The sequence below is a fragment of the Akebia trifoliata genome, chromosome 6 (genome assembly GCF_017979445.1).
Source record: "Akebia trifoliata isolate Shusen 1 chromosome 6, ASM1797944v1, whole genome shotgun sequence".
NCBI classification, from domain to species: domain Eukaryota; kingdom Viridiplantae; phylum Streptophyta; class Magnoliopsida; order Ranunculales; family Lardizabalaceae; genus Akebia; species Akebia trifoliata.
Genome location: NC_141380.1, coordinates 2,783,983 through 2,807,588, shown reverse-complemented (window position 1 = coordinate 2,807,588; position 23,606 = coordinate 2,783,983). Strand labels below are relative to the sequence as shown.

Here is a 23,606-nt window from a genome sequence, read left to right as displayed (position 1 = left end):
GTTAGAAGTTTCAAAATAGTGATGAGGAGATCATCCTCATCAAAAAATCAGCTCATACTGAAATTTCCAGCCCATACATTGAAAAAATGTTTGGCTCTCTTTAAGACCTCCATATGCCACCCTACACTTCAATACAATCTTATTTTACTTAAAAGATTTAGAAAAAAAAACTTAATCAATCAAAGTAGAATTTTTGAAAAAAGCTCTATTATCTTTATTCCATCTATTCCGAAACACTATCTTTTTTGATAAAAGATAATACATTGATAAAAATAGCTTTTTCGAAGAAAAATTCGAGGAATGATACTGAGGCCCTGACGTTGATGGTTCTTAATGATCCCACATGCCAAAAATTGTCATTTGACATATCTTACGACAATTGGCACACATGACTGTACGGGTTCACTCTTCAATGAAATTATCACTAATTGACTAAGTTAGCATTTCTTATTTAACTAATGAGAAGAAACCTTCCGAGCTTTCAAGATGTGTCCTTCTTACACATTTTTAGAGAAGCGGCTAATAGGGTTGTTGATTTTATCGCCTCTCTTTAAGCAATAATTGGTTGTCAAGAACTTGATTGTAATTCTTTTTTAAGTGATCTTCAGTCTATCATTGATCAGTATAGTAGAGGTATGACACTACGTAAAAACCTCAAAATTTGACATAAAAAAATGTTGGGCCTGGCCCGACGTATTTTTGAGCCCAAATTTGACGGCTAGCAGACCACGAATTTCATTTTTTTTTCTCCCATTAAACAGCTATTGGGACTCTCCTTTCTCTGTTACTCTGTCCCTCTCGGTCGCTCTCGATCGATTTCTCTTGATCTCATCTTTCGTAGTCTCTGATCTCTCTCTTCTTTGATTTCATCTGATCGCTCGATCTCATCTTTCTTTGTCTCTGATCTCTCTCTCTCCCTCCCTCGATCTCATCTCACCCTCTGATCTCTCTCTCTCTCTCTCTCGTTCTCTCTCTTTTGAATTGATCTCTCTCTGTCTCTGATCTGTCGAAGTGATTTCTCAATCTATCAACATTGGAACGATGGAGAGAAGAAGGAGCCATTCACCTCTTGAAATTTCTCTGTTTATCTTTAAGGTGAGTCGATCTCTCTTCTCTCTCTGGTTGGTGGATCCGGAACACTATTCTGATTGTTGAAGATGAGATCTAGGGTTTTTTATTCTACAAAATATATCCATTTTGGTTTTCTATTTTTCAAATGTGTTAATATTTGCACAATGAACAAAAATCTAAGAACAAATAAAAATTGATAATACATCCCAATGATTTTAGAGATTTGAATATTGTTCTGGTTTATTTCCTAAATATTGTTTCGTATTTTTCGGAAAATTTGCTTGTGCTGCCCTTAACCATGTTTCAGAGCTTCTTGCTGGTACAGGGGGACATGAATATTCAATCAATGTAGGAAGGACAATCTTCATTGATTGAATATTCTTGTCTCTGATCTAATAGATGTAACTTTTTCAAATCAATTTCGAGCCAAAACCTGAATTCATCATAGAAAGCTTTGGACTTCTTTGATATTTCTTGAAGGAACATAGCAATCAGGTTAGTAATTTTTTTCTCCCATAAAAGAATTGATACCATTAGACTTGATGGTCATTGTTTTGATTTATAGTTTTCACCTTTGTATATGGATATCATTAGGATTTGGCATACTTCCAGCAATATAATTTACCTAAGACATCCATTATTTTGGTGTGCATGAGCATTAGTTATTGCATTTGCTTTCAGGTCTGCTTGTGGGCATAACGCACAGGTAGCAATGCTTGTACGTGCTGCAAAGATATGGAAGAGTCGTGAAAAAATCTAAAGTTTGACTTTGATTAATTACATACCTCATTTCTCTTTAGTAGATTTCAACATAAAATGCCTTTCTAACCATTTGTTTGTCAATTCCCAATAAAAACACATAATTTCATGACTAGAGAAGTCGATTGAGATAGTTTGAGCATGTATAACAAAGAGTTATGATGGAACCAATGAGAAAGAAAACTTTAGTTTGATAGGAAATGTGAAGGTTATATTTGATTTGAGGTAGGATGAAAATATTTAGAACATAAATCTTAAGAAAAGATATAGAAATAGATACAATTAAATGGCGAAAACAAGGTTCTCCAAATCATCGTGATAAATTTGCATTTTTTTTTTTCTGTTTTGGGTGTCTTGTTATACAATACTCAATTGTCGGATCCATATTGACTATTGGAGCAATGATTGGTACGATCACGAGTGGGTCTATTACTAATTTCATCGGTCATAAAGGAGTAAGAAGAGCACAACAGTAACAATATCTAACATACTTAGTATTTTTTGGATCACAAAATTTTAATTTTGTTTCATGGAGTGGAAACAGGCCATGAGAACTGCAGTTGCTTAAAGTGTTGCAGATTGGCTTGCCATATACTTTGCTAAGGTTTGCTTCATCTATCTTAATTCCTTTTAACTTTGAAAATGCTTGGAAGATGGAATTAAGCATATCATCTCCTTAAATGACCTTAAAAGGGAGTTTTGTACTCAACCTTGTTGGAAGACTTTCAACGGGATATGCGATGGGTTTCTTTATCCTTGTCTCCAAGCCAAGTTACTGAATGTAGTTGACATTTCTTATAGAGGTGAAAGTGGTTCCAATCAGGCTATCGAGCTGTCCTCGAATATTTTATCCAATGTGAAGTTCGTCCAAGAGAAACGCTTAATTGGGAAATACTTTGAGGAAATCAGCCAGGACATGGGGAAGTATGTCTTCGGTGGGAAAATATCTTGATATTAACAAGTATGTGTTGAAGAACAGCAGCGTTACAACACATGGCAGAGACCAACTTTAAGGTCTTTGCTCGCTCTCATGTTTATTTTCTTTTTCCAATGGGTTGAACAACCCAGGCCTGTCTAGCCGCTCTCATGTTCCAACTTTTGGCTGTAATGGCAGAGAGCAACATTGGGGATGGTACGTGGTATCATTGTTGTCTCTAGTTTTTCATCAATTATATGTATCAAACTTCACATATGTAGATTTATCTTTGTTTCCAATTATGTTGGACTACTTATTTTGTTCTTGAATTTGGCCTAGTTATTCATGCTCATTTTATTGAAAATATACACATTATTATAAGTTAGATTGTTGATCAAAATGGACTTTAATCAGATGGACAGAACATCTATACTTGGAGATACCATAGATTATGTGAAAGAACTACTAGAGAGAATCAAGAATTTACAAGATGAAATTGAAGTGGGTTCAAATCAATTGAACGTAATGGGCATCTTGAAGGATTTAAAACCAAATGAAATCCTCATCAGGAATTCCCCCAAGGTATGATTTCTGATCTAAATATTAAAGACCCCCTCGGGGAATGTGGAATCGATTTATACCCAATTTATGTGCAATTTGATGTGGAATGGGAAAAAAAGCATTATGGGGGTTTTATGGAGTCACTATGCCTAGGAAGCATCCTCATTATACTCTTGTTAAATATAAAGCTTCTGACAATTAGTAGATTAAGGTTCAAGACTATTATATAACTAGCTTTAAACTCAAGTTTCTTTTTAAAAACTTATTGGTGCGTGCTAAACAAGTATTCCTGCTATAGTTAATTGAAAAACTTTGCTCCATCTTTTATTTTTATTTTTAAAATTTTCTTGCTAAGTAACAATGTGTTATATATTTAGAAATGTGACATCAAGAAGACAAGAACATAGTTTCCAATATACAGAAAAGTCATGTACACCATTTTTAGCTTGAGAATCCACTTGACCACTTTCATCTCATAATGTGTGAGAGAAGATAATAAACCACCCTCTCGCCAACTCCCTGATATGGTATGGTAGATGCAATAAGCTGTATGGATTGTTGTGCTATACTTTGCCATACACTTTCAACTTTTGCTTTGTTACATCAGGTACCCTCTAAAACAATCAAAAAGAAAAAAACAAAACAAACAACCCATACCTTATGTCTTCTAGTAAACACCAATTACCTCACTCTTGCTACTGCTTTGTGGAACTAAGTTGAACACCCCCACACCCTAGTTGACTTCCTAGCCTTCTATCTCTTCAAACCCCTAAAAACCAGCAACTAGTTTATTTGCATGGGTTATGGAGAGTCTTATTTCTATATGTACTACTCTAATGACTTTCTTTTTCTCTCATCCAATTAGAGGGCCTTATTGGATTTCTCTATCTATGTTTCTAATCTATGAATTGTCATTATATAAAGGAAAAATTACTTAACACAACCTAACATATAGGGTAATCTTGCTAAATGCCCCAACCTTTAGGCCACAACTATTAATGTAATTAGTAATTTATTTTAGCGAAATTCTTGCTCACCTTAAAAAATGTCAACATAAATGTCTCCATTTGTATCGTTGTCAGTGTGTGTCAACATGACCAAAACAGTTGGATTTATAATTGTTCTTTCAGGCAGGTCAGCCCCCAATTGTGTACAAACATTCAATTAGATTTCCGTAAAAACAGTTGTATTTCTAGTGTTGGGCATGTTGTTTGGAAGGGTAACAGTTCTTCTTACTGAAATGATTTTATCATTTTTTTTCTTCTAGAGATTGGACAGGAGCAAGTCACTTAGCATGTGTAGCATTAAGTGATAGTTTCATCCTATATCTGTTTGCAATTTCAAAAATGCATCTACTAGCTTGGTGTTGTGGCGTTGTAGTTTGTTTACTGTATAAAATACTATGTAGTTTAATTGTTGAGTTTGGCATGTTTCCAAGCATTGGATACCTTCAACACTGCAGTTGTGTCTCCTATCTATTATGCCATATTCACTTCTCTCTCAATTTTTGCAAGTGTCATAATGTTTAAGGTAAATACTGATGAACTCATACACTACACCAATATATATAGAGTTGGTCTATCCTTATTCCTTATTCTTACTTCCCAAGTAGGAGACCCATATAGGTCATATATTGACTTTGGACCACACAGTGAATTATGCTCAACACGATGATATTTGTCACAACATATATATTAGCAAATTCTAATTTTTTTTGTGTAAAAAGGGTTTTCCTAAGCAATGGGTTAAATGAAAAATACAGATTTTTCAACTCCAAGTCAGCTTTTCACTAGTCTTGGAATGTCAAAATGAATTGCACGTTTTTGTTGATCGCCTCTAAGGTATGGAGAAAACCCAAACTACACCTAGGAGATTTCCTAGATTGAAAATCACCTGATCAGGTGATCCTAACCAAACTCTTGTCTAGTATTTTGATATTTCATTGATGGGTAACCATCAGGTCAGGTTGCTTATTTTTTGGTATGTGATCATTGGGGTTGGGTGTATAGAGTGGTGGGTCACAACCCCCCTGCATATGTGCTACACTTATAAAAGTTCCTGGGAGGAGTTCTGCTGCTTCCTTTTGGTTGTTCATCTTGACACAACTATTCCTGTTTGAAAAATCCAACCATGATGTTAAAGAGCTATTTTTTTCCCGTTAGCGAACGAGCCAAAACCTGGGGGTTGGATACAATGCTCCAGAGTGCACAAAGCCATCGGCATATACACTGAAGAGTGACGTCTACAGTTTTGGGTGGTTATGCTGGAGCTTTTGACGGGTCGGATGCCTCTTAATAGGTGCAACTAAGATTCAGCTTTAACTTAGCCTATCTATTCCAACACTTAATTCTGATTAGTGTTGATGCTTCCTTTTCCTTTTCAATTCAAAACCAAGAACCGAGCAGTCTCTAGTCCGGTGGGCCACACCACAACTTCATGATATCGATGGATTGGCAAAGATGGTGGATCCTGCTTTACGCGGGCTTTACCCACCCAAGTCACTATCTCGATTTGTTGATGTCATTGCTCTGTGTGTCCAGGTATGAAATGCTCCGTTTTGGTACATTGTCTCCTATTATTCTTGACTCTTAACCATCTCTTACTAGAGGGGATATGGCCCTCAAAAGGTCTTGTGAATAACCAATTGGTTAACAAATCTTGGATATTTCCTCTTTTCCTTGAGAACAATATTTTTTAGGAAAGATTTTTGAAGCTTCCCTGGAGGTCTTCATTGTCACAGTCTGTTGTACCCAGGTACAGCTGGGACACAGTCCAGGCATGTCATAGACAGTGTTGGACATGGGTATGCCTTCTTTAGAAAAGTCTTAGAAAATCAAAGTCTACAAAGATTTTCTCTCTGTCATCGCCTTGCAAACCTCGACTGTGAGTTTACTAATAGGCAGAGTTTTCTAATTTAATTAATTAGACAAAGTACCCAGATTTAATTGCTGCTTTTATAAATAAAAAAAATGCCAACACCATTGGATTGGAACTGGGACATCTCATTTAACAAAATTGTTCTAGAGTTTTCTTATCGAGGTTAGTTTCCTTTTATTGTATTTTTATTTATAACATAAATTACTGTTATAAAACTATTTGACATTCTTCAAAGTAGTATATTTTTTTTATTGTGTTTTGAATACTATTACAGAATGTACATATAGTTGGGGGACATACCACTTATTGCGACATGGACAAAGGAAATGTTTTCACCGTTCCTTCAAAATAATTAATTAAAAGTCTATTGGAAACATATTAGAAGCTTAATATTAGATGTCACGATCATTATAAGCTCTGATGTAAGAATTTAGATATATCTTAAGATTTGAGTGCCTTTTTGATTGGCTAAACTTTCTTTCATTTAATATTAGAGTTCTAAATCCATGCTTATACTAAGCAATGCCATAACTTTAGCAATATATGTTGTTGTGTGCCTTCTCTAGTCAGAATAACTACTACTTCATAGCTTAACAATATTCTCAAGATTCTACATCCCACCTCTCAATAAATTTTATTTATATAAAACAAAAATCCTACATCATCCAATTTCTGCATTTACAATCTGTTTTCAGACTTTTGTCCACAGTCTAGAAGCTTACTATTAAATGGCATATGATTGTTATAGTCTAGTTATGTTCTTCTATTACTTTGGGTTGATATTTCAATATATTAAATCTTTTTCATGTAGGTACGAGAGCGCTGTAAGGATTTCTTTCAGAACAGTAGCAACGTGGGGGAAATCCATACCTTGAGGAAAATAAGAGGACCGATAGAGCGGAGAGTGCTAGAAGAGATCAAGGGCATCACGACTATTTGCTTCTAACTGTGTTTTATTTCTAAACAATTATGTGACGTAATTTCATTTGAAACTGCCCAATTGCTTCAATTAGAGCTTGTTTAGTAATGAAATTTCAATATATAATATGAATTTTGAGTTGTTTTGTTTAATTTGGAGTTTTTTATGATTTTTGTTTTGTTTGTTATTTTTCTGATATTTTTTTATTATTATTTCATTTATTGTGATTGGTGAATTAGAGGACCGCCTATTGTTTGTTAAACCTCTATATTCGACGGTCATATTCTTTGAAATTTTTTTTTTAAGCCCATTCTACAAGAAAAAATTTGATAGTTCAGGCCGTCAAAAAAAAAAATTCTACAAGAGAATATTTGACAAGCATATTTGACGGGAGGGTCCGTCAAATTTCTAAAAATTTGACGGGCTAAGACCGTCAAATATGGGCTTTTTTCACATAGTGTGATGTACCCGAGTTTGTAACTGGTTTGAGGCTGCCTTAACACCGATAACCTTTCAAATATATATATAAGTAGATCCTCTATAGCCCATTTTTCCTATAGCTATCTGGAGTACTCTTTCTACATGGGAGAGAGGGTCATGTTAAAAAAAATAACATAGGCCTTTAGTCAGAAGGCCTACATCTGATTTATAAAAAAAAAAAAAATTGAAAAAAATACCAAATCCAAGACTTACAAAATGAACGGTCATTGTATGCTCAATTTTAAATGGTGGGATTTTACTAACTCGTTGACATGTCAGTTTTCCAACCCTAGAATCATGCTACAAAGGATTGCAGAGAAAATAATGCTACAAAGGATCTGCTCCCAGCTTTAGTATACTCTTTCCATATTGTGTAATTAAAAAAAATGCGATGACCTTTGATTAATTTGTTTTTCTATGCTCATCAAGTATTTTGTCAAAAATACAATTTTGTTGGGTTAGGAGAATTTTCATCTCTAAAAAACAATTTTGATCATGTTAAACACGTAATCTCCAACTTTGTTGAAAATTATAATTATCCTTTTGATAATTTGCCTATTACGACCATTTATTTTGTTTTATTTGTTTATAAGTAACACATACCAACACATGAGATCTCTAAGGACATACAATACTACCATTAATATATGCCTAAATCTAAACCTTTGGCTTAGTTTGATCATGCCTCCATAATTCCCCACCATTGCTAGTCTTGAAGTCACAGCCAATGTCAAGTTTGTAATCAAGTTATAAAATCTCTTCTCAAGAAGATATTTCAGTCAAGATAAAATTCAAAATGGTCTCAATTGAAATATTATAATACATTTAAAGGTATAATAAAAAAATATTTTCAAACGATATGTAAATTTTGAATGTTTTAAGATCATTATTTCATTTCAGTCTTGGCCAATATTGGAATGTTTTACCATAATATTTTAACTTAAAATACATTATATTAAATAAATATATACATATATACATATACATACATAAATAAATAAATAAAGGTATGAGCATGGCAGAAACAATGACCCTCCAATGAAAAAATAGTAATAATAAATATAGCACCCAATGGGCCGGTCCAAGAATAGATGGCTGACCCACCACTGCCGAAAACTTCTTTTTTTTTTGTCTCAAGTTTGTTAGAGATTGGGGTCTACACTCATACACCTTAATAAATATCACAAAACATATTCCTTATTAAAAAAAAAAAAAAAAATCTCTTTATTTGTGGGTAGAAAGCTCAGGCTCTCTTTCATATTAAGCCCCTCTTGCAACCCATTTCTCCCAAGACGAGAGAGAGAGAGAGATGTTTGGATATAGTACTGCGAGTTGAGAAGGCATCCAAAGGGATCGCATTGATCCTATCTAACCCTTCAAAAACTTAGTTTGATTTGGGTGAAAGTTTAGATCATGCGATCCTTTCGGATTTCTTCTTTGATCGCTCATGACATATGGTGCACTCTTTCTCTCACTGTCAAGCACCAATATCAACACACACACACACACACACACACACACACACAAAACCATGAGGATCTCATTGGAGAATAAAGGAGAACGGATCAGCTCAATTCAAGCTTTTATTTGGGTATTAAATATTTCATTTCCTACTCTCTTTTCTTTTTATTCTTCAACTTCTTCTCATCATCATCATCATCATAGTTTTCCTTTTGCACCAGCTTTTATAGATGGTTCATACTCTTTTCCTTTTTTTGTTTTTTAAATAAATTTTTTTGATCGGTTAGCTTGTTTTTAATGAGATCAGTAACTGGATGATGGCAGAAAATGATTCCAGTACTCTATGGTAACATCACCCGGCCCATAGAACTTTAACAACTAAGTTATCTGGCACCTTCGGTTCATACTCATTAAAGTCGATCGATCCGAAGAGAATATCTATCTTTCTTAAACTACAAGGAAAATATTATGTTGAAACACATAAAAACATAGAATTTAATGAGAAAAAAGATCCCACACCATGTGTTGGAAATCATTTTATTCTTAATCAATCTTGTTTTTCTTTTTTTCTTTTGTATGTAAGAACACATGGGATCAAATACCTAGGGTAGAATTATCAGCCCTAGAAAAGGAATCACTCATCCCAGTATTGCACAAGTTAAAGCAAGCTCTAAGTTCATGAACCTCATCAAGGGTTTGTGTGTGTGTGTTTGGTGCAAATCAGAAAACTCTTTGTCTTTATCCTTTTTTTTTCTCTTTTTTATGTATTTTTGCAGTGGGTGAGACAATAATTTGTGCTGTTATGATTGAAGTGGAGAAGAAATTCTTCCCCACCTAATGAACTATATAATTAGTGTGCGTGCTTACATATGACATACTTCTATATGTAATATGTATTTCACCATCACCGAGTTACTGATCTCATTAAAAACAGTCTTACCTATCCAGAAATAATAATGATCAGCCCTAGAAAAGGGATCACTCATCCAATATCCCAGTATTAATTGCACAAAACAAGCTGTAAGTTTATGATCCTCATCAAGGGTTTGCGTGTGTATTTGTTGTGGGGTTTCTATTTTTTTTTTTTAATCTTTGCAGTTGGTGAAACATTTGTGCTTTTATGATTGAAGTGGAGAAGAAATTCTTCCCTATTAGTACTTTTGTTTTTTTTCTCCCTTTCTTATTTTTTCCCCACCTAATGAACTAAATAATTTGTGCGTGCTTACATATATATAGAACATACATCTATCATATGTATGGCGAGTTACTGATCTCATTAAAAACAGGCTTGTCGATCCAAAAATATATAAATAATATGTATTTGATGGTAGTTTAATTGCAAAGAAGTATTTGTAGAATCTTTTATGTATAATAATATACTTGGAGTTATCAATATGTCATCATCATCATCCTTGGAAACCCAGAAAGGGAATGGAGTCTGGCTCTTGGAAGTGTTGATGAATGGAATAGTGACTGATGTAGGGCCAATATTGATCACAACCTGCAAGCAACTTGGTTCCACTAAATTGAAAACTAGCCTTTCATACTAATACTTCCTAAATCTTAGGCATTCATTGATGATCGTTTTACGTCTTCTGTGACTCCTATAGTCTCATAGGATCCGTGGCAACCCCATTAGGATCATTGTTGAACATTAAGCTCCAATTTTCTTGTGGGAGGGATTTTTTATTTAATTTTTTTGTTTTTGTTTTTGCACACCTCATGATATTTTTCATGGATTGATGAGATTTTTTTTCCTCTGTTATTTTCTAGATTTTACATTAATAGGGACATCTGTCGATCAATTCCAATTCAACGTTCAAATCATGATCTTTTTTACAGATATATATGGAATTAGAAAAGCAAGTATAATAGTTCTTATCTTGTTCCTTGTTTTATTATACATTTGTGAGTCCATTTTCTATTTATAGACTCTTGAAGTTAACCATTGTGATTGGTATTCCAGACTTTTGCAACGAATTAAGTAATTCAAGTACATTTCTACTCTAGACTTTTTGATATTTAATCTCATACAGTAATTTCTCTTGATTTTTGAAATTTAATAAATCCTTTTTTCCATTTGGATTATATTTCCTTCTGTTTTGGATTTAGCAAATTATTGAGTTGCAATTGCGATTTAGCAAATTATTGAGTTGCAATTGCGAAGAACTTTTGCAGATTTCATCCCAACTTTGAATCTCAAATTATGTTTATCTGGAGGTGATGCTATAGGATTATTTCATCATTTGATTATCTATGATTTTCTTGTACGATCGATAGAGAAAGAATAATTCATATGTACCAATTTTTATAATTCTAGTTTTCAATAGTCTTGATCTCTACTTTTATAGCCATGGTTTTCATGGTAGCCTCTTTCCTACACAACACATTGATGGGAACGTGTATATAATTTCATGAGGTACGATTGCAATCTAATAAGGTAGGACAAGAGCAATAATATTCTACCCTATTTATAGGCCTCATTCACCATCTGTAATCCATCTTAAAATATGATCGTGATTCGTGAGTGTTATAAAAGACAATACGATTTTTATACGATAAAAAAATGGATGCGTTTTGTACATGTGTGGTTCATGCACATTTATAGATCCCACACTAATTCATTAATTTTGCATATAACATGATCAAGTGTATATGTGTGTAGGATGTTTCTTGAATTTGATGATGTCTTGATTGATCATATGGTCGACATGTTTTCACAATATCATCTATGTAGGCCTAACTTTTGTAAATATAAAATCTAATAAACATATATCGAGAAACAGTATTTTCTTTTTTGCAAAATTGCTGATATGGAGGCACTATTGTGATAGTTCATCAAGTTCTTCTAACCCATGGAGATCGATGTTTATGGGATCTCTATTGAAGATATTAAGAAATTTTTGTATCCCAGTTAGTGGGAACTATAATAGCAATTAATCATTTGTTAGGTGACCAATCTTTTTATTTAAATAGGATTCTTGAGATGTTGTGGATTTGATAGAAACTTAACCGAGACACATTAATTACCTTAGAAGAAGTTAGTAGGATGTGCAGAAATTCTTATCATAGTTTATTTTCCCATTAATTTTCAAATGAACTTGTGAAGTACATTTATGGGAAAATTACTTAAAGAACCCTCGTGGAAGGGTTTCTTTCTAAATAGACCCTAAGTTTTACACGTTAACTTGATAGGACATTTCATCCCAAAAGAACCATTATTGACCGATTTTCATCTAAAAACTAAGAAAAAAAAAAGTAAAAAAATCCTAGTTTTATATCTTCAAAATATTTGAAAAAATCCTTGAAAATGGTTTCTTCTTCTTTCTTAAATCTTTTTTTATGGAATGAAGTGTCTAAAATTCAACTGAGATGTCAAAAATCCAATTTTTGGATGAAAATGATGAATTCGAATGATTAGGACATTCAATCGTGAAAAATATGGGTGATGAGGTCTAGGGACCATTTAGAAAGAAAAGATTTACTAAATGTCCAGCCAAGAAACTGTTGAAAACTTAGGGACTATTTAGAAAGAGGTCTCTCCGTAAGGGTCCTTTAAGTAATTTTCCCTACATTCATTGATGATGATGCCCAAAAAAAAAAAAATTATCTATTTTTTTTCTCTTAATAGATCTGATAGGGGTCCAGCCAAACCCCAACATACTCACAAAACAAAATAGAAGGAATCAGGATCAGGTAAGGTGTCTTGTTCCTATAGAACATGAATGATGTCTACGTGGCACGTTTTGGTTGGAGTTTAAAGCGCATTGGGTCCTAACTAATTAAGCCATTTTCTACATTGTATGCAGCCCAATATATTTAATCTCCAACCAAAACATGCAACATAGATACCGTATGTTACTATAACAACGACACCATTCTAAATCGCGATTCCAAAAAAAAAAATCATTTCCATGCACTTTGAAATTTACATACATTTCGAGTCAAAGTCATTTAATACAACATAATAATCTAAAATTTGGAATAAGATTTTTTCTTATAAGAATTTATTAGGAAATTGAAGAAATGCAAGCAGGAGGTAGAGGGGACTTACCGAAATACAGATAAAACAGCAAGGAATCAAAACAAACAAGCAGATGAAAATCAAAATTCACCCTCTTTCCTAATTACATGATCCATCTTATATACAAAATTTTCAAAGAATAGTTCCCTCAAATTATTTAAATAGACATATAGAACCCAATATTGGTAATGTGGCTGTTGTGCTTAGGGTCCAAGTCCATTGCTCAAATGGTTGGCAAGCTGCATTGCAACCACAAGGTTATGCATTCTACCATAATTAAGTTAAATTTTTTTTGTTTTTTTGGTTAGGCAAAAGAGATTAGAGGTGATGTAGAACTAGTGGCAAAAGATTTCATAGAGCGCTTGGATCTCCAAAAGTCCAAGAAACAGGAAGTCAAAACGCACCTGTAGAAATAATGGACTTTGAAGTTGGAAACATTCAACGGGACCCATTATTGAACGGAATCGTCAAGATCTTCAAGATACATGCTTTGCCATGGATTTTTCACTTTTAGTCTCAATTCCTTCGTTTACTCTTTTTTTTTTTTTTTCTTTTATGGGAATGTTGTTATTTTTGAACAAATTTGTTATTTTAATATCTTTAGTTATAGAAGTCAGAATCAGGCACCTTCAATTCTGCCTTACCTCTAGGGCTTAGTATTACTTATTTCTATTCTTAAGTCAAATTTATTATTTTTGGTAATTTTCTTATTTTGGCTATTTTGATGTTTTCTAGTTTAGCTCACACACACCAATTTAGTGAGTCAGGTGACAAGATGAATCATGTTAGATGAACGATGAGGTAAATCTTTTAAGGTGGTAGTAAGATGAACTATGAAAAAAAAAAAAAAGGCGTACCTTGTTTAATGGAACTGAATGTTCGACAATCAAGACGAATCATGTTGACAAATTGAGAATAGATACTAAAGATGATGATATTGAGATGGATGAGAAGAAAGACTAAGAAAGACAAAATTAGAAACAAACCCTTTTGAAAATGTATATGAATTAGTTCTAATAGGCAATAAACTAAGAGTAATTAAATCGACTGACATGGTTTGGGCATATTTCACAAAGACCAATTATGTACAATACCTAATTATAAGAAATATTCAAGTTAAAGTTCCTAAAAGAGTGAGAAGAAGAGTCAAAAGAACTTGAATGAAGAAAATGAGAACGAATATGAACTTACTTAAAATGACAAAATACTTGACTTAGGACAGAATGTAATAAAAGAAAAAGAATCATTAACCTGCCCCAAATCTTTGGGATGATAATGCTTTGTTGTTGATGATGTTGTTGTAGTTGTTGCCATCGTCGTTGTCGCTTTCATACACTCTTTGCAATTGTGTTATAGTTTAAACCATATTTAAGAACAATGTAACCTCATGTCCGACTCTAAAATGGGGAACAAAGTGTCTACTAAGTCAACAGTGGGATATATTATCTAGATTTTGTTACTGTTTTTGGGGAAAAAAATTATTCAATAAGTAACAGCCATTGAAGCAAATCTATAGAATCCTTTGGAACCGATTCCCAGAATCCTCCTTCCACATTAGCCCCATAGGTGCTAGTGCTCCTCCCACTTGAGTGATTCAGCTTCCCTATGATGGCACTACTGCAAGCAACTGTGGAATTAATGGAGGAGACAGTTGAATCTGGTTCACGCCCATATTTATTAGGGATTAGTACAGGTTTAAATATCTCGGTTACGTAATTTAAAGTTAAAGATCTAAACTCAAACCTAAACTACTAGCCCAGCATTTTTACATTTGGGTTCAACAAAAATATAAGATGTCTCCAAGACCATAATGAGAAGAGTTGTGATCCATAAAGACGTCACATTCCTATAGCAATGTACAGTGTTTACGTGGCACGCATGGTTGGCATTTAAAACACATAGGGCTGCATGCCATATAGAAAACAGCTTGTTAAGAGCCCGATGTGTTTTAAACACCAACCAAAAACTAGCCACGTAGACAACATTCATATTTTTATAGGATCGTGACATCGTTTTGGAACCTGATTCTAATGAGAAAATTTTCAAATACAATTACTAGAACCAGCTAGCTCTTTAGACCATAGTCAAAAAAAATTCTCTGAATTATTCCAAAAATTCTCCAAATAAGGGGTTAGTTGATTAAATCAACGAATCGATGATTCACCGATTAATCGTTGAATATGGTAGCATTTTTACCTTGCCTATCAAATTTTTATTTTCTTCAACATTCAAATATTTATGAACAAGATAAAGGTAAAGCTTTAAGGAATGTTGATGATGACAGATTTTGAGAAGAAATCCAAAAACATAATTTGTTATATATTCCAAAAAAAATCCAATCTTTTACTAAATATTCTTGCATTTATTCGAATTGAACCCCTGCCAAATAATTGCGGCATCCAAAGCTTGTTACTATGCTTTAGACTAATTTTTAGTGTGTTGATCTACTGAGTAGAGGGTTAAGTTAAACATTCATGGGTCACTGGTTCAAAAATTGTATCCCACATGGTACATCTATTGGACCCACTGATAGGGGCGTCAATGGGTACCCATTTAACTAAAATCGATTCAAAACTGGAATCGAAAAACCCTAACTCCGGTTCCCTTTTTATTGGAACCGATTAGAGACAGGTCTAAAATGGAACCAAACCGATAAGAACCAGAACCGTTAGGTTCTATCCATTGGATACCCACGGGTACCTGGAACCGATTTATTTTATCATTTCTTTCCATCCTATAGATGATTTAAGGTATTGTTTTTATTTCATAGGAAATGCATGTTATATAAAATCTTTAATTTTTCATATAAATTATCGATTGGAGCTTAAAATGAGTTACTCTTTTAGAAACTTATTACTTTTAACTATGATAAATTTTTATTTAAAAAAAAAAAAAATCATTAATTTGTATTTTTAGTGTAACAAATTATAATTAAATTAATAATTTTGTTGAAAATATGTTAATTTTTTTATAATGATTTAAAATACTTTTTTTTTCATTCGATTCTTGAGAATCTAAATCGATGGGTACCCGTGATTTTTGGCAATTTCGGTTTTGATTTCATTTATTTTGGGACCGGACCAAAAGCGAACTTAATGTAATGGTTATGGCTCTAAGTTCCTAAAGAACCGAACCAGAACTGATCAATTTTCACCTCTACCCACTAAGTAGCTTATGGCAGCCCATTAACATCTCATCTGGGCTTGGGCCAGATTGCAAATGACATGATTGTTATCCAAACACAACATTTTGTCGAAACCTGGACCGTCAATGGCCCGGCCTATCCAATTAAAAATATTATCACAGGCCTTGTCGCATGCATTTGGGCCTATGAATGGTCTGGGCCTATACCGCCTGCAATTTTTTAATATATATACATTGATTATGAGCTATCAGATCCAGCCAAGTAAACTCCAGCCCTAAACATGAATAAGGCCAAACCCTGTCTGGCCCGATAACTGAACGGGCCGAGTAATACTACCCAAATGTGATCCACACTGGTCACGCCAAAACTTGGCCCATCAACAGCCTTAATCTACTTTTGATTAGTTGGATTTAACTTGAAGGTAACCAGAATTCCCCTTGTGAACCATAAAATAAGAGGAACCATATATTAAAATACCAAATGTGAAGGTACATCCATGATGAGATATACAAATATTATTTATAAAAAATGAACCATAAAATAACTTTCAAAAATACCCAAATAATCTTAATAGATTCCTAATTATTCCTCACACATGTACATTAATTATAACTTTTATAGACTAACAATCCAAGAAAAAATGTAATCCATAATTTGATTAAAACCCGGGAGCAGAAGCAGAAGGAGGACTAGCATAGAACGTCGTGGATTCACTGGAGACGGGACCAGGGGCCACTCCAGAGCTCAAAAGCTCCATCATCGTTCGATGAGGGTTGGTTCGCTGGGCCTCGCATAGATCAGGTAGAAAAGCACCTGTACACATGAAATACATTATAAGATACAACTGCCACGTGTCACATTGTCATGCTAAGTTGATCGATGAAACTTTGATTCAAATAGAAGTAAAGAATTTATGATAAAAAGGAATTCTATCCCTTAAAATAAGTAGAGAGTGAAAAAAAAAAAAAAAAAAAAAAGTAAAAGTAAAAGCAAAAGCTTATAACAAATTCTGTTATTATCTTTCCTTCTTCTCAAAGGAAAATCGATACTAGGCTTCCTGAATAAATTTTATATATATATATATATATATATATATATATATATATATATTTAATGCTTAGGGTATTTTTGTAATTTGGAAGACTACTAGGATGTTTGGGTGCATGGAAAATAGAAGAACTTGGAAAGATTATTTGGCTCTCCTTTTTTGGTTGTTTTGTGTTTTGTTTCTCCCTTGTTCTTGGATCCAAGGGAGACCCAAATTTGTAAGGTTTAATTGTATTTAAGTATCTATATGTATGGAAGATGGCCAAAATAAATTTAATTTAAAGGAAACAAATTTCAAAGGAAAACTATATGAATTTCATGGTGGGACATTTAGGAAATTTGTATGTTTTTCCTCTTATCTCAATGTATATTTGATAGAGAACCTCGAAGATTGTATGCAAGTTGGACATTTAGGAACAATTTTTTGACTGAAGTAATTGGCTAATTTAATTTGGCTTACTTGTTCTATGTTTTGAAATATTAAACAAATTATATGTAATATATTAAATAAGTTATTATAATCCGATTCTTACCTTCTCCGGCGGCAAGATTTAAGTATAAGTCTACAATGTTGGGACAATTTTGATAACAAGCCGGTGCGCAAAGCTTGGCAGTGAATTGTGGTTCGAGAAGGGAATCCGAGGAAATCCCAACCGAGTTCCGATCAACCCCACATGCACGAACGCACCCATCGGTCTCTATCCATTCGGCCATCCTCTCCACGATTACCTCTGATGTTCTACATTGGTACTCCACATTTCCATCCTTTAACGCGTAATTCTCAAGCAAGCATCGCTTCCCCGAAGATGCTATGGAGAATGAGCAAAGATCTTTCGGCAAATCTTCACAAATTATCTCACCTAATAATATTTCAAAATTAACAAAATCATCATTAATGATTAAATTTAATTAAAAAAAACAACAATAACAAGGAGAAGAACATAGGAAGATAGGTACCTAAAGATCCTTGAAGGATGAGGGAGAGAGAAAGAAGGAGAACCAATGGCATTTTGGTAAATGTGGAAGGAGCCATGGAATGGTTTGTTTAGTATTAGAGATCTTTGGGGGAGGAGAAATTGTTGGAGTTAGAGAGAGGTTGATAAGAGGATGTTGAGTTTATATAGAGAGATGTGAGGAACAAAAGGAACGACTTTGGTGACTATTTATAAGGTTTGGTAGTATAGAAAGAGGTGCACCAACTCAATTACATTTCTTTCTCCGCTCCGTTAAATTTAACGCGTCTCTTAATTTAGCGCCGCGTTTGCGGTTTTGCGTTTGGTTTGTCCGTCAATGGCCCACACGTCATGACTTTTCGGGGATTGATCCAGTACTCTACGAAGTTGATTTAGTACACTTCTTTGGTATAACTTTGGTGGACCTACACACAGAAAATCAAACCCATTTGTGATTTATATAGCCAATTGATTTAGTAAACCATCAATTTGCTTGTTTTTTTTAAGTGTGTAAGTCTACTGTTGGTGGATCAAACCTCCATGGATCGCCTATACCCTTAATATTGTGCCACATGGCTCATAAACGATAGGGAACTCAGATGGCTATCCAACTACAGGGAGCATGGCGTGTTATTTTTTTTGTATTTGATTGTATTAAATTTATTATTGCGTTGACGTATACCTGAAGACGTGTTGGGATGTCGGGGTTGGAACTTTGAAGCATTCATATTTAGGGAAGCTTCTAGCTTTCTTAGCTAAACGGCTTTCGTCACAACGTTTTTTTTTTTTCATGATTTAACCCAAAACTAAAGCAAAGTATAAAGAGGCTTAATATTGATTTTTTTCAACAGTTTTATTTATCATTCATTTAGCCTGTATGAATAGTGATACACCTTAACCCCCGAGGGGTTAGCTCAATGGCAATTTCGGATCGATAAGTGATCAATGTTCGTAGGTCATGAATTCGATATCCAATATGAACATTAATTTCTCAGAGGCCACCTACAAAGGCAAACCCTCACTCAACCCAGTGTGTGTGATGTTTGGACTTGACAAAGTTGGACTCGGTACACTATCTATAGGGATATCCGAGTATCAAAAATAAAAAAAAGTGGTACAACTTCACCATACGTTGTCACATTTATATCATCTGGGTTCAAGAATTGAATAATCAATTAGACAATAAGAAAAATTGCATTCATCACTGAAAGCTGGGAAAGAATGTTCCCAAAACCTTCTCATACAAATCCTAGAATAATTCCAAGAAAGGAAATATTAGAGTTTGAAACTAAAATAATGACTACATTTGTCACAATAAATGAATAAATTAATGATGATGTATTTAGACAAAAGGTGTTATGAAGAAATACCAACACATGCCTATCATGTATAAGAAAGTGGGTCACGGAAGATACAATATTTTACAAATATTTTGTTACTCTAACAAATTCTTGATCGTCAAATTGTAATCACAAAATCAACAAGGTTGAAAATATGAGAGTTAGAGCTCTCCAACAAACTAAAAAGGAAATCAAGATGCAAAATGTAACAACATTGTCTCGACAAGATGTTGTTTCACATGGTTTGGTTGAATTTTTAATCGGACTCCATAGTGTCAAAGTCCAACTGACCAAGTTTTCATTCCGTTCAACGGGATCAATTGATTGATGAAACATCTTATAAAGAAAGTAGCTATCACGATCATGTAAATGTGAAATTCAATTGTTAATCTAAAATTTATTTTCTAATAATACATCCCATATCCCCAACATAGTTCCCAACCCTTTGATTTTATATTATATTTGAGTCGTGATAATATGAATCACCAGGTGACATACTCAAATGACTTCATGACGTGATAAGTTCAAGTACAGTAAATCTGTACGTCTCGGGATACATGAGGGAAATCGTGTATCTCAAAACGTACATATCTACGATTCCCAAATTTATCCATGTCATGAAGTTATTTGAATATGCCACCTCACAAATCATATTATTAGGACTCATAGTTATGGGTATGAATTTCTTTATAAGTCCATTTTTATGGTCCATCGATCCTAATCTTTCGATAAATAATTAAAAACCTTGATAAAAATTTTAAAGAGTTCTCTAGTCTCAATGACTCAAACAACAGTTGTGGCTCTTCGACAAAGTTCAAACAGATGGTTGAGATGCTGTGGATTCCCTATTAAAACGTATCTCTAAGAAAAAGAGTAGTAATTCCTAGAAGGTTTTTATCGATCTCTAGGAAATAAGTGTTCTAAACCGCCATTCTGATGATTTTCCAAAATATGAACATTATGACATTACGTAAATCTACGGTTTAAGCCGCTGAAGAAAGTTGGAAGCCGCCGCGGAAGTTGAGAGGTCAACGTTAGTAAACTAATTGAAAAGTCCTCTTCTACGTCTTAGATCCCTTTGTTCACACATCACATTCACATCCTTCAAAAGCACAGCTTGAATGTAACACGTGTCCAATTCCACTTGGTAAGTAGTCAACGTGACAGAGAAGACCAGAATCAATGACAAACTTTCAGCCGCTTTGCCGGCTTCGCAACTTTAGCTCCTAGAAAGCGAGTTTAGAGTTGAGACGCGTGGAGGAATCTAAGAGCCTCTATGAACGGCCCATTATTGTATAGTTACCTTCACGTATGGGTCCGGATCCAATCGGGTCGACCCAGAATCGATTTGATAAGTTATCAAATCGGATCCTTATCAAAATCAAATCCAAGTGTATGAGACCCAATCCATCAACCATACTAAGTTTGGGTTTGGTAATTCGGGTAAATTCAATAAAGTTTTCAAAAAATTAGAGATAGGTTGATCGTCCTCGAGATAATTTTTTTCTCTATAAGACTTATCAAAAAAATTTCATCTTTTAATCTACAATTTTATTTGTTGGATCCATTAGAAAGCTCTAGAAGATATATTATAGTGCTCGTGATAATTTAATTTATAGAATTTTAGATTTAAAATATTTTTATATACCTTCCTCAATTTGTATTTTTATTTTAAAAGAAGTGAATGTGGCGTAGTGAAAAAATCTCCATTTTTTTTTTAAAATCGTGATTAAATCATTATTTTTTTATAAATAAAAAAAAAATCAAAGATTATTATGTTTTTAACACTTTTTAAGTATTATTTTATCATTTATATATAAAATACATATTTTTTACTTTTTTATATACAAAAAATATTTTTATTTTTCAATTTATCTAATATTTCCCGACTTTATTGATCTTTTGTTGACTTTTTCCAAAACTTTTTCTTGCTGAATTATTTCCAACTTTATGATTTTGGGTCGATGAAAAAGTATAAATCTAATATGCTCAAGATTAATTAGGTAGCGATTTTAGTCCCTTTTTTGTGTGCATTAAATGTTACATTCTTCAAAAAGATGTAATAATAGGTGTACAAATCAGGCATCGTTTTGCTTTTCGAGTAATAATAGGTGTACTTATTTACGTGATGCGTGTGATGTGCGAGCATTGCACGTGGGACTGGGTCTGTCAATGGACCGGACTAGGCTGGGCTTTAAATGGGTCGACCTGTTTAAGGCTGAAAAACTAGGCCTGAACCCTAGTCATCTATATATCGGGCTGGGCTTAAGAAATAAAACCTTTGTCCAAGTCTGGTCTACCTATAGCACGTCCACCTGTATTCGGGCCATTTGTGGGCCAGGCCAAATCCATTTTTAACTCTTTTTTATTGTATGAAGAGCATACCAAATAACAATAAATTACCTATGAACCTACATTCAAAAAAAAAAAAAAAAAAAAAAAAACCTATAATAAAGTGGGCTTAGCCTGAGCTGATAATTAAATGGACTAAATTACTAAACCCAAACCCAGTCCATGACGGGCTGGATCGGGCCAAAATCGACCCATTGACAGCCACCCAGGACTAGTCATTGGACAAGACCATGGTCTATGGATGGGGCAAAGCCGTGGGTCCGATCCACTGTCATCCAATTTATTCGAATCATCTCGTTAAACAATGACTCAATAAGACTGGACTGACTTGTCGATGACTTCTAAGCATGGTTTCAGTATTTGAGATGACTTGTCTATCCATCTCGTTGATGGACGATATTGAGAGAAATCAGACGAGTCGTCTCGGTTGAGATTTAAATCTCGATTAGGACTATATTAGCATTTAGTCGATTTAGGCCCAATATGAGTATAGTTTTGGTTTAGGTTGAGCCCGCCTCTTCAGAACCGAATTAGAGCTCAACCAAGCCTGGCCCAAACCCACCCATTGACAGCCATAATTTTTAGGGGTGCACATGGTTCGGATTGGTTAGGATTTTGGTAAAATTGGAACCGAACCAAACATGATTGGTTCTACAAATTTGAAACCGAACCAATCCAATCCAATCTTGGTTCGGATCGGTTCTCGGTTCTCATACTTATTGAAGATAGATACCTTCTTCCTCAATCCAAACATTCTATCTCCTCCAATCTTCAAACCTTAAAAACAAGTCGGACTTTTCTTAAGCGTGGACTTTAGGATAATAAAAAAATTAAAAATTTTCTATACTTCATTTAAGAAATTTGATGTAGATGAGGTTCAATAAGTAGAAAACAATAGATTTTATAGAAGATGAGATAGATGATGAGTTCAATAAGTTGAAAATGAAAAAAATTCTCTAAGAAAAATGAAGGGGTTTTGGCTTGATGTTTAAAATATTGGCATTTAGGCCATTTTATGTTATTCTTCTAAACAAATAAGAAATATATTCAAGATTCATTAGAGAAGAATTTAAATTTGTTTACCGTTAATTGAAGGCGCCTGAGAGATCGATAGCTCAGAGATTTATCAAAGCTTTTTAAATCAGAGACAGAAAGAGAGTTCAATCTTCGTTTTTCGATGAGTTGGCGAGGCGGTGAGGTGAGTGAGAGAGACGACTGAGATTGAGAACGACGGCAGTTAGGGTTCTGTTTTTAGAATTCTTTAAAAAGGAAGAAGAAGAAAGAAATAAAAAATCAAAATTTTTATTTTTTAAATAATTATATATATGACCCATATATATATATAATTGGTTCGATTTTCGGATTGGTTCGGTTCTATTATATCCTAATCCGGAACCGAACCAAATTAATCGGATTTTTTTTTCTTCGATCTGTAGTCGAACCGTGGGTGTGTTTAATCCGAACCAATCCAATCCAGAAGCTTCGGATTGGTTCGGATCTCGGATTTACCCAATCCAATGTGCACCCCTAATAATTTTGATGATGAAGGCATTGATGTCACTTTCACTAGTTTATAATAAAAGACCAAGGTCAAGGTGGCCATGTCATAAATAAATAAAAAAAGGAGGTATCTCAAATATTTGCAAAATCGTAGGGACATATTAAAAGTACCTTCGCCATTATCCCAATAGCCAGTCCAAC

At 33.9% G+C, this 23,606-nt stretch overlaps 2 protein-coding genes and 1 long non-coding RNA gene across 7 annotated transcripts; 2 read left to right on the top strand and 1 right to left on the bottom strand.

Moving 5' to 3' along the window:
* The first annotated feature begins 643 nt into the window (after positions 1 to 643).
* Positions 644 to 7,366, top strand: LOC147399597 (protein STRUBBELIG-RECEPTOR FAMILY 6-like). 5 transcript variants are annotated; one of them, XM_086445023.1, is made up of 7 exons: positions 644 to 1,095; positions 1,753 to 2,434; positions 2,654 to 2,962; positions 3,161 to 3,328; positions 5,470 to 5,605; positions 5,703 to 5,847; positions 6,996 to 7,366. In XM_086445023.1, the coding sequence occupies exons 5-7, from the start codon at positions 5,568 to 5,570 to the stop codon at positions 7,128 to 7,130; spliced, it is 318 nt and encodes a 105-aa protein (XP_086301149.1). In that variant the 5' UTR covers positions 644 to 1,095; positions 1,753 to 2,434; positions 2,654 to 2,962; positions 3,161 to 3,328; positions 5,470 to 5,567; the 3' UTR covers positions 7,131 to 7,366. The 5 variants fall into 5 exon arrangements, 3 of the variants coding, with proteins under 3 accessions (XP_086301149.1, XP_086301148.1, XP_086301147.1); XM_086445022.1 differs by having other exon boundaries at positions 2,632 to 2,962; XR_015179100.1 differs by having other exon boundaries at positions 1,753 to 2,962; positions 5,713 to 5,847; positions 6,996 to 7,358.
* A 1,463-nt stretch (positions 7,367 to 8,829) lies between these two features.
* LOC147399596 (uncharacterized) lies at positions 8,830 to 13,701 on the top strand. Its single transcript, XR_015179098.1, has 2 exons — positions 8,830 to 9,174; positions 13,377 to 13,701. It is a non-coding gene; the product is annotated as an uncharacterized LOC147399596 (long non-coding RNA).
* Positions 13,702 to 16,650: 2,949 nt separating this feature from the next.
* On the bottom strand, positions 16,651 to 18,392 carry LOC147399595 (uncharacterized). The gene is made up of 3 exons (XM_086445020.1): positions 18,218 to 18,392; positions 17,794 to 18,120; positions 16,651 to 17,026 (listed from the first exon to the last, which is right to left on the bottom strand). Exons 1-3 carry the CDS (start codon positions 18,291 to 18,293, stop codon positions 16,872 to 16,874), a joined length of 558 nt encoding a protein of 185 aa, XP_086301146.1. The 5' UTR covers positions 18,294 to 18,392; the 3' UTR covers positions 16,651 to 16,871.
* Between the last annotated feature and the right edge of the window lie 5,214 nt (positions 18,393 to 23,606).